The 15979-nt window shown below is 46.1% G+C and overlaps 1 protein-coding gene across 3 annotated transcripts in view; it reads left to right on the forward strand.

The window, feature by feature from the left end:
• The window catches only part of PCSK5 (proprotein convertase subtilisin/kexin type 5), a 1619480-nt gene that overhangs the window by 967310 nt on the left and 636191 nt on the right, over positions 1–15979 (forward strand). For all 3 annotated transcript variants that reach the window (XM_069625842.1, XM_069625844.1, XM_069625843.1), the window contains exon 12: positions 4529–4717. In XM_069625842.1, coding sequence (XP_069481943.1) covers positions 4529–4717 — 189 coding nt within the window. The remainder of the gene's footprint in view (positions 1–4528; positions 4718–15979) is intronic.

The following is a 15979-nucleotide window of genomic DNA, read 5'->3' on the forward strand; positions in this document are numbered from 1 at the left end:
CAGTGACGCTAAATAAGAAAGAATAGGAATAACACATCTTTTGTCGTTCTGGAATTCTATACAATAATTGCCAGACTCCTAAAGGTTTATTTCCAGGCACACTTCAGGTGGTGAGTCACTGATTTAGCCTGTTTGTAAACACCTCAACTCAGCCTTTCACCCTTCTGAGGTCGATAAATGAGAACCAACACAGGTTGGGTGATATTGTATGTATAAGTGCTTAAGTGCAAGTGCTATAGAATAACATATCATTATCATTTGGCCTTGAACGTCTGCTTGCATTCACAGTAATTTGGTAATATGGTCCTATACACACTAATATTAACGATACATATGGTGATCCATTCTTCTATGAAATGTAAATAACATTATAGTGCTATCGCAACCATATTTCTCAGTGTACTTGGGAACAATATGTACTGTCCCTTCTTGTTTTGTCAAGGGTTGAAAGGTTGTGTTTCATCGCTTCTCATGTGACTTTGGGGGGGGGGGGGGGGGGGGCTACAAATGACATCACTTCCTGTGATGTCATCAGAGGTCAAAGGTCATGTGATGTCACTTCTGCTACCCCTGGCATTTTGGTGAAATGACGTCCCTGGCTCAGCACTTGAAAGTGTAAAAAAAAGAAACAGCTGTGGTACTCTGCCCTTGATGCTGTGGCAGGGAGGAATACAATGGGCAAGTGGTTTTCCGCTCAGCATCCGAGTGTGCTTTCAAAAATCCACCTGGGTGACCCAGTAGCCTGTGGCAACATTGCAGCCGAAAATTGAAAACCTTGGAAAAACTTTACAGATGGGTAAGTCCATAACCCTAAATATACCGAGACGGGATAGTTTACTGTTCTAGCTACAGTCCTAGACGGTTTGAAGCGTTTTGTAGCTCCCCGGGTGAGGCGTATTGCAGTGCTGGAGGGGCACCTTTTTGAAAGAACACTAGTCTTCAATACACCACTGTATCCTGCATGTCTGTGGAGTGATTATGTGGGCACTTTACATTACACCATGGTCTTAATGGTCTGCAATACATCACAGTATCCGTGCATGTCTTCAGTGGGATGGTATCCTGAATCTGCAAGACACCATGCCATGAATACCTGTCTACAGAGTGAGGAGTCTGCAGTGCACCATAGCAGCCCTTCATGTCGGCAGTGTAATGGTGCGCTGAATGTGTAATACACTGGGCTCTGTAAAAGGCTGTTGTGTGGGCAATCTGAAGTATATCATGGCCTCTGTGCATGTCTGCAATGTGATACACAAGAGGCATCTTTCTGTGTCAGAGGTGTTATGTGCAGGGTTTGTAGCACTCGAGAGTTACAGACAGCAAAAGACTCCAGCCACAGCTCCATGGGCAGATGAGGCTGTGATGGTAGCCGGCCAAAACTAACTATTAGCAGGGAGCGAAGTGTAGATTATCTCAAGCCAATTACATGGAGGTGTGGGCGTCTGGGCCAGTTGCTGGGACAGCCAGAAACCCAGAGACTCCATGCTCTTCCCCGGAGAAGAGCATGGAAACCCAGAGTCTCGGGATAACCCCAGACACTAGGCGGGTATGGCTGGCACTAGTGCCAGCCTCGACTATACGCAATCACATTATTTCAAAGAGGGACTGTGCTGCTTCCTTGCACAATTTGTGCTTTTTCCGAGCGAGGCCATGGTGTCACTAACCAAGCCACTGTGATGCTCTTAAGACAGATACCCCCTCCCAGCGGCCCATCAGACACTACAGGCCCCATAGTTACTGCTAATCACTTTCTTTGCTCTAGCCTAGCTTTTAAAACAGCAATGGTTTACACGTCATGGCTCGTTTCAGAGACCATTGTTTTGGGCAAGGCGTTTTCATATTAAGAAATACAAAGGTCATTTTTATTCCAGAAGCACACACAAAGCACTAGTTAGCTGCCTAAATGTGCACCCTCCCTGAGGTTGCTTAAAATATATTTCAAAGAGCAGTTTTAAACTAACTACATTATTTTCAGATGTTCATATTTAACACACCAAAAATAGTTTATTTTTGGTAGTTTATAATATTTTCATCACACCATTTATAAATACTGTATTTGTCAAACATTGAAACTCAAACGGGTAAGTAACCTTTGCTCTTAATAGTCTAAGTCTCGAAAGTACGTTTTCAAAACTCAAAGGCCATGTATTTCGTTCTGCTGAATTGTGTTCTGGTATTTGTAGTCTCCCATTCAAGAAGAGGAGAATAATGCCACAATTGAACCATTTTTGCCTAATATGTCTCCATAAGGATTTATGTATTTGCGTGAATACATTACTATGGTTTGTGTACTTTTTAAGTCCTGTTCAAAGCCAAACATGGGGTAAGGGCAAACGATGAGCAGGCAAGCAAGTCTTTAATGTATGTCCAGAGGTTGCAATCCTGGAGATGTTATTTTCCCTCATTGTGGCAATGTGTTGTTTTAAGGCATAAGTAGGGGATACATGTGGGTGGGCACTTTTTTTCAGAGAGTGGCTGCTACCCCGCAGACTTGCTCAATGTTCGGCTACAAGGATTTCACCCAGCTTGTCCAAGTGCAGATGTTTACCCATAAGATCACATACAAGTGTCATGGAAACACATTTCTCTTGCTGGGATTATTTCACTATGGATTGTTGAGATTAAAAGGTGGGCACCTTTTATACTTTGCCAGAATAGTTATCGGAAAATCTCCCCTCTTCGGTCATTTTCTGGTGTTGATTAATGTTTTTTTTTAATTTCCATGCTCTTTTCTTCTAAGTAGAAAGGTCAATTGAATCAAACTTGTGTATTGCACTTTAAGATGTGTACAATTACTCTGCGTATATTCATAGGTGCCAGCTTTTTATTTTTTTCTATGAGGCCAGACGTTCCCACACCTAGTGATGCCAGGGAGCCGTATCCATCCCATAGTCGAAACACCACATTTTACAGCACATTTTGCATCGGCAATGGGAAAAAAGCCATAGGATTTACAGGAAGATATACACACATCATCAAAAGTCACCTAACCTGCTCAGTTGCTGTTGCAACATACTCTTAGGGAATGAATTGTTTCTCCTTTCAATTCCTGCACCCGCCAATGAGCTGTGGCCTGCTCACCCCATCCAATGAAGGCTGCGGGGGTGGAGGGGTACATTGACGAGGCCCCCTTCTCATGTCTGCTTCTACAAAATAAAGCCTCACGCTTGATTTTATCACATAGGTAAATGTTAACAGTAACAAATCACATACTGGACGTCACATTGTATTGTCTCCTGCCTTACTAATGGCAACGTGTTTTTAATGTAACTACCTATGATATTTTGTATATTAATGACTCATTCTGTGAAATCTTTTACTGTAATATCACAGGTCATCATTTATGCAAATAAGGGGGCTTTATGCCGCCCAGGGCCCCGCAAATCCTAGGGCCGGCCAAGCGTTTATTTCTTTGACACAATTAAGAGTGTGCATGACTAATTAAGGGCAATCATGATCCCCAGTGTACGTGGCAGGGTTTACATTTTCTGAAAATCATTCAAAAGCTTGATTCTCTTGAGTCTTCTAGTTGGGACGCTCCCAGTATTTCCAAAACTGGAAAGGCCTCAAAACTAGTAAGCAATAGATTTTCCCTCTCCCAGTTGAGCATTTTTATTAAGGACACGGAGGTTAGGATTCTGCTAGTGCAGGGTTTGGGGAGAGGGGGTCTTCAATCTTTGGCTCCCGATGTTTTTTGGACAACTCCCAGCATTTAAATGGTGAGGGATCATGGGAGTTGTAGTCCAAAACACCTGGAGAGCCTGAGGTGGCAGACCCCTGCGATAGGTTAAGTAAATCAATGGCCCTATTTAATCACTCGGGTATCTGCCACACAATTTGCTAAAACGTGTTTCTGTTTCCTCACTCTACCACCTCCTTCAAGACCAAATTCTCACACTCCCTCTCCAAAGTACAAACATGACTCTTTCATGTAATAACTTAGTTTTGCTTGCACAGTTCACCGAAGCACCTTTCATCGTCAAAGTTCATCCTGTGCAGGGTGGTGTGCTTAGAAAATGCACACTAATTCCAACACACAGAATAGTTGTACATGCAGATAACACTGCAAGCTGTGCACGTGATTCAAACCTGTAATTTAAACACACTTGAAGGTTCGTTCATTATAACTAATGCCAGGCTAAATGGATGTTTGCCTCAGCAGGCTAAATGTAGGTAGGTTGACCCCCGTCGTCACACTACACTACACTGATGCGCTTATTCTGTTAAGGGTTCCTGCTAGAGCATGGCCAGCACCCACCTCTTTCCCCAGTTCATTCGGGGTCTGGGGAAGGCCCAGGGAAGGCGTTTGTCTGCAGGCCCATGCTGGCCCTCGCCAGCGCTAATCCATTCTATGACTTGCTTGCTGTCTTACTTTGGGTCCAGATGGAGGCATGTGCTCCCACAAATACACGCTGTGAAGCCGACCCTTTGACCGCTATACTTTGCTGTGTGAAATGCCAATCTGTGTGTCCTCATTCTTCAAAGCATTCTGTTTAATCTGCGCCTTTTCTGTTCCCGTTTCCTGCAGGACAATCCGGCCTGATCACGTGGTCCGCTCGGTGTACAAAGCCACTGGCTGTGCGGATAACTTGAACCACCACGTCATCTACCTGGAGCACGTGGTTGTGCGCGTCACCATCAGCCACCCACGACGTGGAGACCTGGCGATTTACTTGACCTCTCCGTCTGGAACACGATCCCAGTTGTTGGCCAACAGGTAGGAATCACTTTGCCCGCTTTGTCCCCCCCCCCCCCTCCTAGCTAGAAAAGGCCCTAATTATGTAGGCGCAGCTGGGACAGGAGTGGGGTCCTGATGCAGGCGTGAAAGCAGTCTCTGACCAGCCACAATCCCAGGGAAAGTCCCTGGGCAGCCGCAACTAAACACCCTTTGGAGTGATGCATGCCAGTCATTAGAGGATGTGGTGTCTGCAGGTGTGTTGCCTGTCATTGCTTTCTGTCCGGACAGCGGAGTCGGGAGTTAATATGCCTCTGGTCTACAGAAAAGGGACTGCTGTGAATTAATGATAGTGCAGGCGACACAGGGCGGAAGCGCCAAGAATGGTAATTACACGTATCTTGTGCAATTACTCGCCACTCCATCCCTCCCTGGAATGAGGAGAGCGGGCCACTGTGATGCCAGAAGGCGTGTTTAGTTGCAGTTCTCGTTTGCCATCTGCCAGATAATGAGCTGAAGTCCGGGTACAGTGACGAGGTGGAGATCTTCCAGCCCAGGACACCCCTTAAGCAATACTATGCACCCTAATCTTAGTATTGGGAGCAAAGGGGGTGGTGGTCTTATGATGAATGGGGTCTGCCCAATTTAGAAAACATGATCAGGGTTGGAGTACCTTTTAAAGTGAGTAGTAGCAACACCAGTTATTGACCGCCCTGCAAAAGGGGAAAAGAAATGTGTAACGTGCATAAAAAGCAAGTTGTTATTGCAGGGTTTTCCGTGGCACTTGCTGTGCACCCGGGCACAGGAGACTGGGCATGTTTGCTTTCCAACTTTCTCTTTCTGCAAACTTTGGTAAGTGTCAAACACCGATGGGGCTGATTCGCAGAGAACGTCCTTCGCTTGCCTGTGCCACGTGTGCGTGCAAGTAAGGAAAACGCCGCATTTCCTGGGCGTGGGATTCACAAACATGATTCTGCGTGTGCAGATGCCCCTGCGCCGCCATCTTGTCCTCATCCGCAGAACTGCCGTAGATCCAGATGGCAACCCTAATTCATGGAGGGTTGGGCTCTGGAATACAGCAGAACCTGCGACTTGAGGTACGGGAGGGAGTGCAATGCAGACGGGGGCCTACACATACACCTGCCTGTACATCGCAGCCCCTGCCTGGGCGTATAGCCGGCCTGGGAGAGAGGGGCGGGGCCAGGCAACCACCTAGGGCGCCATTAGCCCCCGCCACGCCAGTTCGGTGGGCAAGGGGTGAGGAGTCTTTTAAGGGCTCCCCCGATTTGGCGTAGTGGCAGAAGGTGCGGCAGGCGCCCCTTGGTTATTAAATGCCTACGTGGTGGCGGAGCACATTTAATAACTATTCACATCATTACCACCTGGTAAAAAAGAAAGTGGCACATCCTGGCCCCACCACCTGTTGACCAGGGGCGCGCGGGGTTGGGGTGCCAATTCGCTCAGGGCGCTGCTGGCCCTAAAGCTGGTCCTGCCTGGGCGTGTGTCTGTACAGTGTGATAACGTAAAAAATGCATTGACGTTGAAAGGCCCTTTGCTAGAATGCAGATCCGAGTGGTTGCCACGTGCCTGACATTTACATATGCATGGCTGACTGCGAGGACACTTGCATCCTCAGCCTCTCCGCCCCCCCAAGTAGATCACCTCTGGGAATGAGGAGGCAGGCGAGCAAGAGGATGCAGGCGGAGGTTGCGAGGGTCACATCCCTCCTTGCTTCTCATGCATGCATCCGGTGGATCTCTTTTTTTCCCCAAACAGTTAGATTCTCTTCTCTAGTATCCTAATCATCAGTGCTACCAGTAGCAATGAACAATGCAGCAAGGTGTAGAGGGACCCTCTGATAAATTATTCCTCTCCAGTTTCCTTGGCAAGCTGCTTTGCTCATTGCTTGCTACCCAAGCACCCCCTATCCAAAAGTGCTACCATTTGCTTTCCAAAAGTGCTACTGCTACCGGTTACAGCTTGCTTAGTCACATGATAGTGCTAATCCGTTGCATTAACATAAACCCAGCAAAGAACAATGAGGCATGGTGTAGAGGGACCCTGTGATAAGTTCTTCCTCTCCAGTCTCCCTAGCAAGCTCATCTCTTGCTACCCAAAGAACCCCCTTTTCAAGAAGAGACCTCTATGTTTATATGCAAACAGATTTCAGGGGGGCTAGGATGATGGTGGATACAAATATGTTCTTTAAAATATGTTCAAGTTCACCTCGGCTGTTTATGTACCAGTCGTGTATATAGAAGACCTAAAATAACTTCTACCCCGAGAATAATATATACATCCCAATTGGTGGCAGGCTGTGCGGTAAGTATTGTACACCCTTGACTTCAAAATCCAGCATTCTGGAACCCCTGCCCCGCTTGGGGAGTTGGGGGTTGAAGTGTGCCCTAAAGGTTTAGTTATGTTGCAAATTACTGCCCAAACCATGAAGATATTTGTTCATATCAACCCTGTGAAAGATAAATGGGTAATTTCTTTGATGCAAGGCTGTTTATTGTTCCCACCATTTTGTTTGTGTAGCTCTCTTTTCACATTAGCACATGTGTAATTGTGGTGGTTATCCATGCAAAACACTTGCTTAGTATGATATGATAGTTTATTTATATAGCGCCTATACACAATGTGTTTCAAAGCGCTTCAAGGCAAGGGAGGGAACAAGGGAAAAATACAATGACATTCTTACAGGCCGGGAACGGTAAGGATGTGAAATTAACTATCGTACTCGGCCTGACGATATTTCAGATAGTGCAAGAGCTAAGACATAGATAAGGAAGGGTGGGGGAGAGTGTAAAGGAAATGGAAACAGACAGGCGACTACCGTACTAGGCCTGATGACATTTCTGGTAGAGCTGGAGAAAACAAAATGTGAGGGGGAGGGGTGCAGAAAGGGAGGGGAGGAACAAAACGAGCGACTATCGTACTAGGCCTGATGACATTTCAGATAGTGCTGGAGGAGGTGGGAGGGGGACAAGTAAGGGGACGGAGGGTGGAGACATACGAGGATGCTATCATTCTAGGTCCAGGGACAATTCTGATAGAGTAAGTGCATAGAAGAAAGTAACGGGAGGAGTTGGGGAAAGGGAGAGGAGGAGAGAACAGAGAGTAAGCAGGCAAAAAGAGTGGAGAAGCAAGAGGGGAGAGCGAATACAATTGCAGAAGTCAGTAGTAACACATAATGTTGCAAGCCTGGATACAAGATGAAGATGGGAACAGCACGATTCAGGACCACCATGAGAAAAGGTGACGCACCGTGAATCAATGAAGTCCGTAAAAGTCAAATCTAGCATTGGCCACAAGACGGTGATGGTGAAACCAGAATGTATCTGGACAGACTCCTGCAGAAATGGGTTGTAGGGGGGTGACTGGGAGCAGGGTGGAAGAATCAAGCAAAACGGGCAACACCTGTTTGCGAGAAGGGGGGTGGCACAAGGGAACATCACGGGGGAGAAAGAGGGTGTGGATGGCCTGTGGGGACAGAAGCAGTAAACACGTGTTGGTGCATGCTTACCTGCTGTCTGATCAGTAAAAGCGAAAATCTGGTATATCCCTACATATTTTTACTTTTAGCAAATTTTCAAAATTGGCCTCTGATATTTCCAAAAATATTTGTATTTATTACTTCCCGCCCCCTAAATATTGCCAGTTTGTGCAGGTCAGTGTAGCCTGTGGCAACAGAGCTTCAGCTGAGCAGTGAAGCAAGTGTCAGTGAATTACCTATAATTTAATATCCTGAGTAAAATAGGCTCTATTGCTCATGAAATACTCCATCCTTAAGCAGGACATGGCCAATATTTTAATATGCATTATGTGACAATATAAGCATATGTTCCCCTGTAGTTTCTCAAAAATGGCTCCTGTTTTTAAATTCCATTTGCTCCTCAGTTAGGTTGAGTTCTATATCAGTAACTTATAAGATATGGTTTGAAAGTTCTCAAATGGTATGACGTTCCCTGTTTTCCAAAGATCTGACAGCCTCAATGGTGCTAAATCCTTCCTGTTAAAGGGATTCCTGTAATTGAAGTACGAGAGATAAATTGGCGTTTTCTTCTAAGACGCGCATGTGTACCGATCTCTAGAATTTCATAGCTTTATTAATTGCCCCCAAGTTTGCGGGTAAAAGGAAAATGTTTGACTTTTTACACTATTTCCTAATGCAATTAAGCATGTGGTGGTGGGACACGCTTTCATCAAGTCGGTAATGTCTGTCTCAAGTTGAGATCTGAGTCCTTTTGTTCTCGGACACGAGTGCAAAACTGAAGCATTGCGGTCTGCTGAGCCAGTCAACAATGAGGGCAGCGGTCCTTCAACTAATTCCCAAAGGTTAACATTATTGGCTTCCTCCAATCTCAATCACGCTGTTGGCACGTACCCTTGTTGTAACCTTCACCCGATCCCTAACTCTTGTCACTTCCTGCCTCGTTAGTTCAGAGAGGGCTTTAGTGGAGGGCGTGTGCCTCTAGTCCCTGACTACATTTTTGCAAACCTGATTGGTAGACCCAGCCTTAACATTTGTGTTGTAAATACAAAAATACATTGGACAACGCAGGCTTATCAATCTTTGTTATTGCGGCCTTCAATGGCGTCTTACTATTAGAGATTCAACCGTCAGGGCTTGCATAATATACTAGCCCAGTAGCATTGGTGAGTCATTTTTATGGAGGGCGAATACCATTTTCATGATACACGACCTTGCTGGTGAGTATGGGGATGTTAGAAACTTATTTTTCATTTACTGCAAGCACACTTTGTTTGCAGTAAATTGCAAATACAAGTTTCACTGTGCATGCTTGACAGCATTGCACCAAATATGAAGTTTGCTTATGGCACCATTTTAGAAAAAACACTGGTAAACATTCTATCACTTTGGGGCAAGTGCATTTCTATTAGGTCGAGTATGTAAACTAAGGAAACTTGCCCTGCAGGTCTAGTGGGACTTATAAGAATTTGCAAGGCCTGCAACCCCTGACCCCAAGATGTAACCTCCTTATTCCAAGAGAAATCTTCATCTTACCTCATATACCCAGGTTCAGGCTCTCCTGCTTAGGTTCAGCCATGCTCCACTTTGCTGCTGCATGTACTTCACATTCTCCACAGGATAGAGCAACATGCTCATTACGACCCCGGAGTAGCTGTCCTCGAGCAAGGCTACTGCTGTACTGGAGAATCGTAAGGATAAATATGCAGACCCAGAACATGCTACATATCCCCTCACTGCTCATTTTAAGGCCTGCCGCCAGGTGTCGCATATCAAGCAGCACACCACGATGCTTCCAGATCATGTCTCCACTGCTGGAGCGATACGCTCACACTTCCTGTGCCACAGCAGCTGTGGTTCCAACATGACATCTTTGTTCTCAAAACCCAGAGCAAGGTGCTTGTCGTGGTACATCCCACTAACCTCCATATGGGTCTGACCCTACTTGAACCCCTTTGAAAGGACAGAAGGCATTCGAAATGTTACCTGCTTCTGATGTGTCGTGTTTAGTTTGCCTTCTCTGCAAGTGTGTTGAGGGAAACTTGCAGGATCTATCGGTGTATGTGTGTTTAAATGTCTTGACACATTATTGTCCGTGGATGTGTCTAAACATGCATGTTTTAAATTTTGTGAACACTTCCACACACATCCATACATGGATGTGAGTTTTTGTGAAGGGCCCTGTGTATTTAGGGGAGGGGAGAGGGTGATCGAATGTCTGGTTGTTTCGTCCCCCTTATAAAATGTTATGCGTGACTCTCAATGCTGATGTCATGCACCAGACAATAAAAGACCATCTGACGCACACTCTGGCATGTATAATGTAGGCCTTGACCCCGAGCCCCCATAGTTGCATGTAGGCACCTGGACTGATTCAGTGTCCCACCCTAGTGTAGATCAATCATGCTGTGTGCCTCCCTGGACCGCACTTGCTACAGATAGCGCAAGCTTGTTTTTGGTCATGGGGTTCCATGGGTAACTTGACCCCGGTGGAAGCCTCAATGATCATAGCAGAGAATACATGGTCATTCCACACTGCATATCACGTGCCTATGTGCAAGTGGTCTGTGAACCCTAGTCTTGTTTTGCTGATGTTATGTACAGCACCAACATGTCCCCGTCATGGCTTCTAAGCGCATCAGGTTCCCCGGGAGCTCAGCAGACTATAGTCTGAACGTGCATGCATTGCAGAAGGAGATGCACGTTGGACAGCATTATGCATGGCATGGCTGCTGCGGGCACAACAGAACGTTTGGCAGAAATGTCTTCAGCGTTTATATTTAGTAGTAGTATTCTTGACTGGGCTCTGTGTGGCTGCTGGCATGAGGACCGGACTTGGTGTGGGACTCATCCAGCTGCTTTGTGGGCACCGCAGTGCAAGGTGAAGCGGGCACCATGGGAATAAGGAGCTATTGATCCCCAGTGCAGAGGATTGCAGTTATTTACATGCTAAAAATGGTATCCATATCTGTCATACATGATCAGGGGGGTAGGCTGTGGCTGGCCCATGTCCATTTGAAAGATCCTCTTTGTGCAATGCACTGACATAAGACTTTGGTCTATGCAGGGCTCCAGAAGTGGTTTGGAAATGGGAACATTGGAATCCCTGTGTTTTAAGACGGAAATAAAAAAAAGTTCGAATTCCCAATGTGTGTATATATTACCACAGTCATAATATATAAATCTCTAAAGCGGACATTTTTTGGAATCCATGATACTATCCACCTAGACATTCATGCAAATGAAAAGGTGCTTATTGACCTTAAATGTCCTCTTCAGATCAGGTAATACTGCCTTTCCCTTTAGTGGCACTGCTATGCTGCACCACTGAGCCGAACATAGCCGTGGAACTCTGCGGGGACAAAGCACAGGTCTAGGCCCCGATGTGTCCATATATTATTGTTTTTTTTTGGGAGGGGAGCATTTTTGTATCTTTATTTTTTTTACTCTGAGCGTATTTGGCCGTTTTTAGAAATAGAGGTCTGGCGCGCCATTTATCTGTGCGGCTTTCCTTTGGAACATTGAGTCCTGACTTCAACTTGGAAAAATGGCTTTACAGGCTATGATGAGCTCCAAATCACATGTCCACTGCACGCCACGTGTATGGCTTCTGTACACCTATTCTCATTCTTAAGGCATCAGCTGTCATTCCATGAATCCTTTGAGATTGGGAGAGCATGCAACCTCCAGGAACTTTACTGTCTTTGTATTGGCTGGCGCCAGGGTTGAGGTGCTATACCCCCCGTTTTCCAGGTAACTGGGAGCATGTGCTTCCAGGTTTTTGGAATTGTGGGCGGTGAGGTGCCGTGTGCCAATACCACTTTCTACTGAAGAGGCATAAAAAGGCAGGCAGAAATGTCCGCATTTCTGGTATCACTTTAGCCATGGCTCTCTAGGGTTCCAGTTATTCATGAATGCGCCCCAGCCATTGTTCGCCATGTCATGACATGTTTCGATCATTTCTAGCGCAAGGGTCAATCATCCTGGTTGCTCTCACTGTTCCCCGACATACTCTTCCTTTGCAGTCTGGCTAAGTGAGGCCCTTGACATATTCTATAATCCACAGACTGCTCCTCATTTTAGCACTCTGAAATGGCTTAAAACCGAACCATTCATAGTAGGCAGAGCGATTCAGTGCTTCATTTAACGATTTCAAGAGAACTGGAAACTTGAAATCTTCTGGTAAATCCAATACTGGCTATCGGGGCGAAAGCAATGTTTTACCTCAACAACTGCATTAGGTTGGATTACTGCTGGTGTAAGTGCATTGGGTTGGGTTACTGGTGCGCAGAGCTGGTGATTGGGCTGGCTCTCGCTGGATCTGAGATCCGGCACCAAATGTGTAGCCGGATCTCTGGATCCGGCCAAAGTCAGCCACCCCAAAACTACGCTCTGCGCTAGCTGTGGCGGGGAGGGCAAAGCACCACGAGAAAACTAACTTCCTCTGGTGACCCCGTGCAAGGGGTCACCAGAGAAATTTACAGTCCTCAGCCACAACCCGGTCCTCAGCCACGACCTGTATCCGACAAACATTGCAAAAATAAATAAATGTACTGGTATCCGACAAACATTACATGAATAAATAAATACCCCTATTAACATTGAAACTATCACACATGATGCAGCCACCCAACTGCTTTCAGAGGGGAGCTGCAGGAGCTGTGCCGGGTGTGGTTCAAGTCAAGGAAAGCGTTGCTTATGGCGAACAGAAATCACCCTGTTTGAATAGTACCCAAGGGGGAGTTTTTTATAAAATGGGATGCAAATTGTGCATTTTAAAGAATATTTACTCAGCAACTCTATTATCCGCATAGTGAAGTAACTCATCACCAGTGCCATGGAAGTGGTTTAAAGTGTAATTCATATATAGTTTGGAAAAGAAGCGGCATGAAAGAAATGGCGCCGTTTTAAAATATTATTTCGGACATTTCCTTTGATCGGAGGTCAACTGCCAGCTCCGCCCCCACCCCTAATCCCTGCCTTCTCAGGCACCGCCCCCACCTCGGCCATTGCGGGATCCCCCACCAATTTTGTTCCATTTCCACCACTGCTGGAGCGGATTTCTATTTTGTTTTTTTTTTTTTGTTTTTTTTTTTTAAACAAGCCACACCAACAATAATGCTTTTGTAATTATCAAGCATATATATGTTTGGCCAGGAAAGACTTTAGCTGTCGGAGTGCAATGACTGCCAACCGCTCAAAATGTACTCATAGTGTTGTGGATCAGCCAGACTCACACAATTGGCTTTATAGTTAAAAAATGACAGCCAGTAAAATTGAAAATAATTTGCAATAGAAAGCTGCTCTTGTGGCAATTTGCCACCCTGGGCCTACTCCTTTGAGTCATACTGCCCCAGACACCTAACAGTTCACATCATTTTAGCATGACGTGCCACTCTGTCTTCGAGTGTGTCTGTTGCTTTGGTAAGTGATTGCCTAGTTGGTGTGGAATGCACCATTTTCAATATGGGGGAAACCTATTTAGAAAACCAATAGTAAATGTGCAGAGCCATCAGTTGATTTGTATAATATAACGAATGACATCAATACCATGTGTGAGAGTGCCGTGCGTCACAAAATGGCTGAAGGCGCCAGTGCAGGTTTCTAGTGGAATGCTGGGGACATGTATGTTGCTGTGCAATGTAAAACGGATTCATTTTATTGACATGTTTGACTTTGCGTCTGCTCGTTTGCGCCTTCTGTTACACTGCGCGCAGTTTTAGAGGTCTGGCGCTTCCTCAATCGCATAATGAACGCAGGCGTGCCAGAATAATTGAACTGGCGTGCCTGGCAATCGGAAGGGCAGCTGACCTAAAGGTTGCTAGATGCTGTGTCGCATTGCTTGACATAAACATGGCCCCTCTGTGAGGTGATGCACTTTGCGGTGAGGATCCATGCATATAATGATTGCCACCAGCTGTTTCTAATGGACATGTACTTCTTTTCAGTCTCTTATTGGGCACATGGCTCCCATTTATGATGGTTTGATCTTCACATGTCTTTGTGTGAAAGTGCACACGAGTGTTGACGATTTCCAGAGGTTTCACTAGAAAAGTGATGACTTCATTCGCTATTAATGCTTCAAAGAGACCTCAGGGCCCCTTTCTTAGTGCGCAGTTGCTTTCCGAGTTTAGTAGGTACAGACAGGAGCAGGCCAGGTGTTCTTGTGTTGATGGAAAATGCCATGATTCCGTACGATAATTGCCATTACTCAGTGTTATACTGTTCCTCCCCCTATTACTCACACTCTAAAGGATGTCTGCCTTTTATTCCAGATATTCTTTCTTTAAATTACGAAAGACTTCTCCCATTTCGCAATGTGACCCCGAAAAGGGACCGCCTTCCACTTGGACCTCCGAACACTCTGTGGTGTAATCCAAAATGTGGACCCCCCCTCGCCTCCCCTGCAAGGCATGCTGTAGAGGCCTTCCCACCCCAAGCTCAGCAACAAAAGCACAGGTCACACAATACTCCATGCCAGCCTGGACCCCCACCCATGCGTGTACAAACAAGGCGACTGACTACTGAAATACTAGTCTAGCCACAACACATAATTTGCTTGCTTTATCATGGATGGAAGCCCATTAAAAAATGTTGATGTAGTATTGCACGCTGACCCCACCTGCCAAAATCATCTCCCCAGCATTCTTCCTCTTGGTGTCCTCCGCGATGGGCTTCTCCAGGCTCCGCTGGCATCCCGGCTTCTCCAAACTCTGCCTTCCTCTCGCGGTCTGCACAGCGTGTACCGCCCGCTCTCTTCACTTCCTTTGGCAGGGGCTGTGGTCACGAGGAGCACCATGGCTTCTCCCCACCTGACCCGCTCTGGCGGATAGCAGGACCTCTGGACCCTCACACAGCCAACCATGGCTACAGCGTCCCCTTCTCCTGCGCAGCGCTGCTCCAGCCACATGTGTCTCCAACTTCTTTTCCTCAAGCCTGTTCCTCCTTCCTCAGACCTTTTATACTCCGGGTGTGTTAAGTGGCCCTAGGTGTTGGTCATTGAGTTCCCTTGACTGACTTTGGAGGACTCCATTAGGCAGACATACCTGGTTGTTCCTCTGGTGTGCCTTCATAGTCCTCCTCCACATCTTGGAACCAGAGTGGTGTTTGGTACTGTCTGATTTAATAAAAGAAGCATTTGCACCACTGTTTGTTCTCTGATGTGTGTGTTAGTGAAATTAGGATATGTCCTCCTAGTTTCTCTTCCTCATTCCAGTACTAAGATGTTGTTTTTGAGAACCAGTCTGGAAGGAGGAGAAGGGAAAGGGTTGACGGTATCGCACAAAGTCTTTAGGGCTAATGGGATGATTATGAAAGCGGAAAGGGGAATACCATGTCTCCTCCACAGAAGTCCCCTCCCCATTCCCCAGGTTCCCTCCAGCCAGGTGATCCTCCATCACGTATCCATCCTCAGGGTTGGGATACAAAAGCGATGGCCTTTCCCTGGCCACTTCAGAGGGGGACTCTGTGGAAAAAGAAGTGAGGACGCCTTCAGGTTCTTCACAGTACTCAGCTGTCCTTTTATCTAGAATATTATGGGAGCCATTGATATTTTAGATTTATTTATTTATTTATTTATTCGGATTTATTTAAAGCGCACGTCAGCCCGGGGGCATCGTGGCGCTGTTACATGAATACATACATAGTCTGGTTACAATGGAAGGAAGATGGTTACAAAGCAATTTTCATTACAGCAAGCATTTCGTGTCGAAAACTTTTCGTATCAGATGCGTGCGAGCTGAAGTGGGTGAAGGGAAGGAGGAGTTAGTTGAATAGCGTGGTTTTGAGGGATTTGCGAAAGAGATACAGCG

This window comes from Ambystoma mexicanum, chromosome 6p (assembly GCF_040938575.1).
Source record: "Ambystoma mexicanum isolate Mex_15411 chromosome 6p, UKY_AmexF1_1, whole genome shotgun sequence".
Lineage (NCBI taxonomy): Eukaryota > Metazoa > Chordata > Amphibia > Caudata > Ambystomatidae > Ambystoma > Ambystoma mexicanum.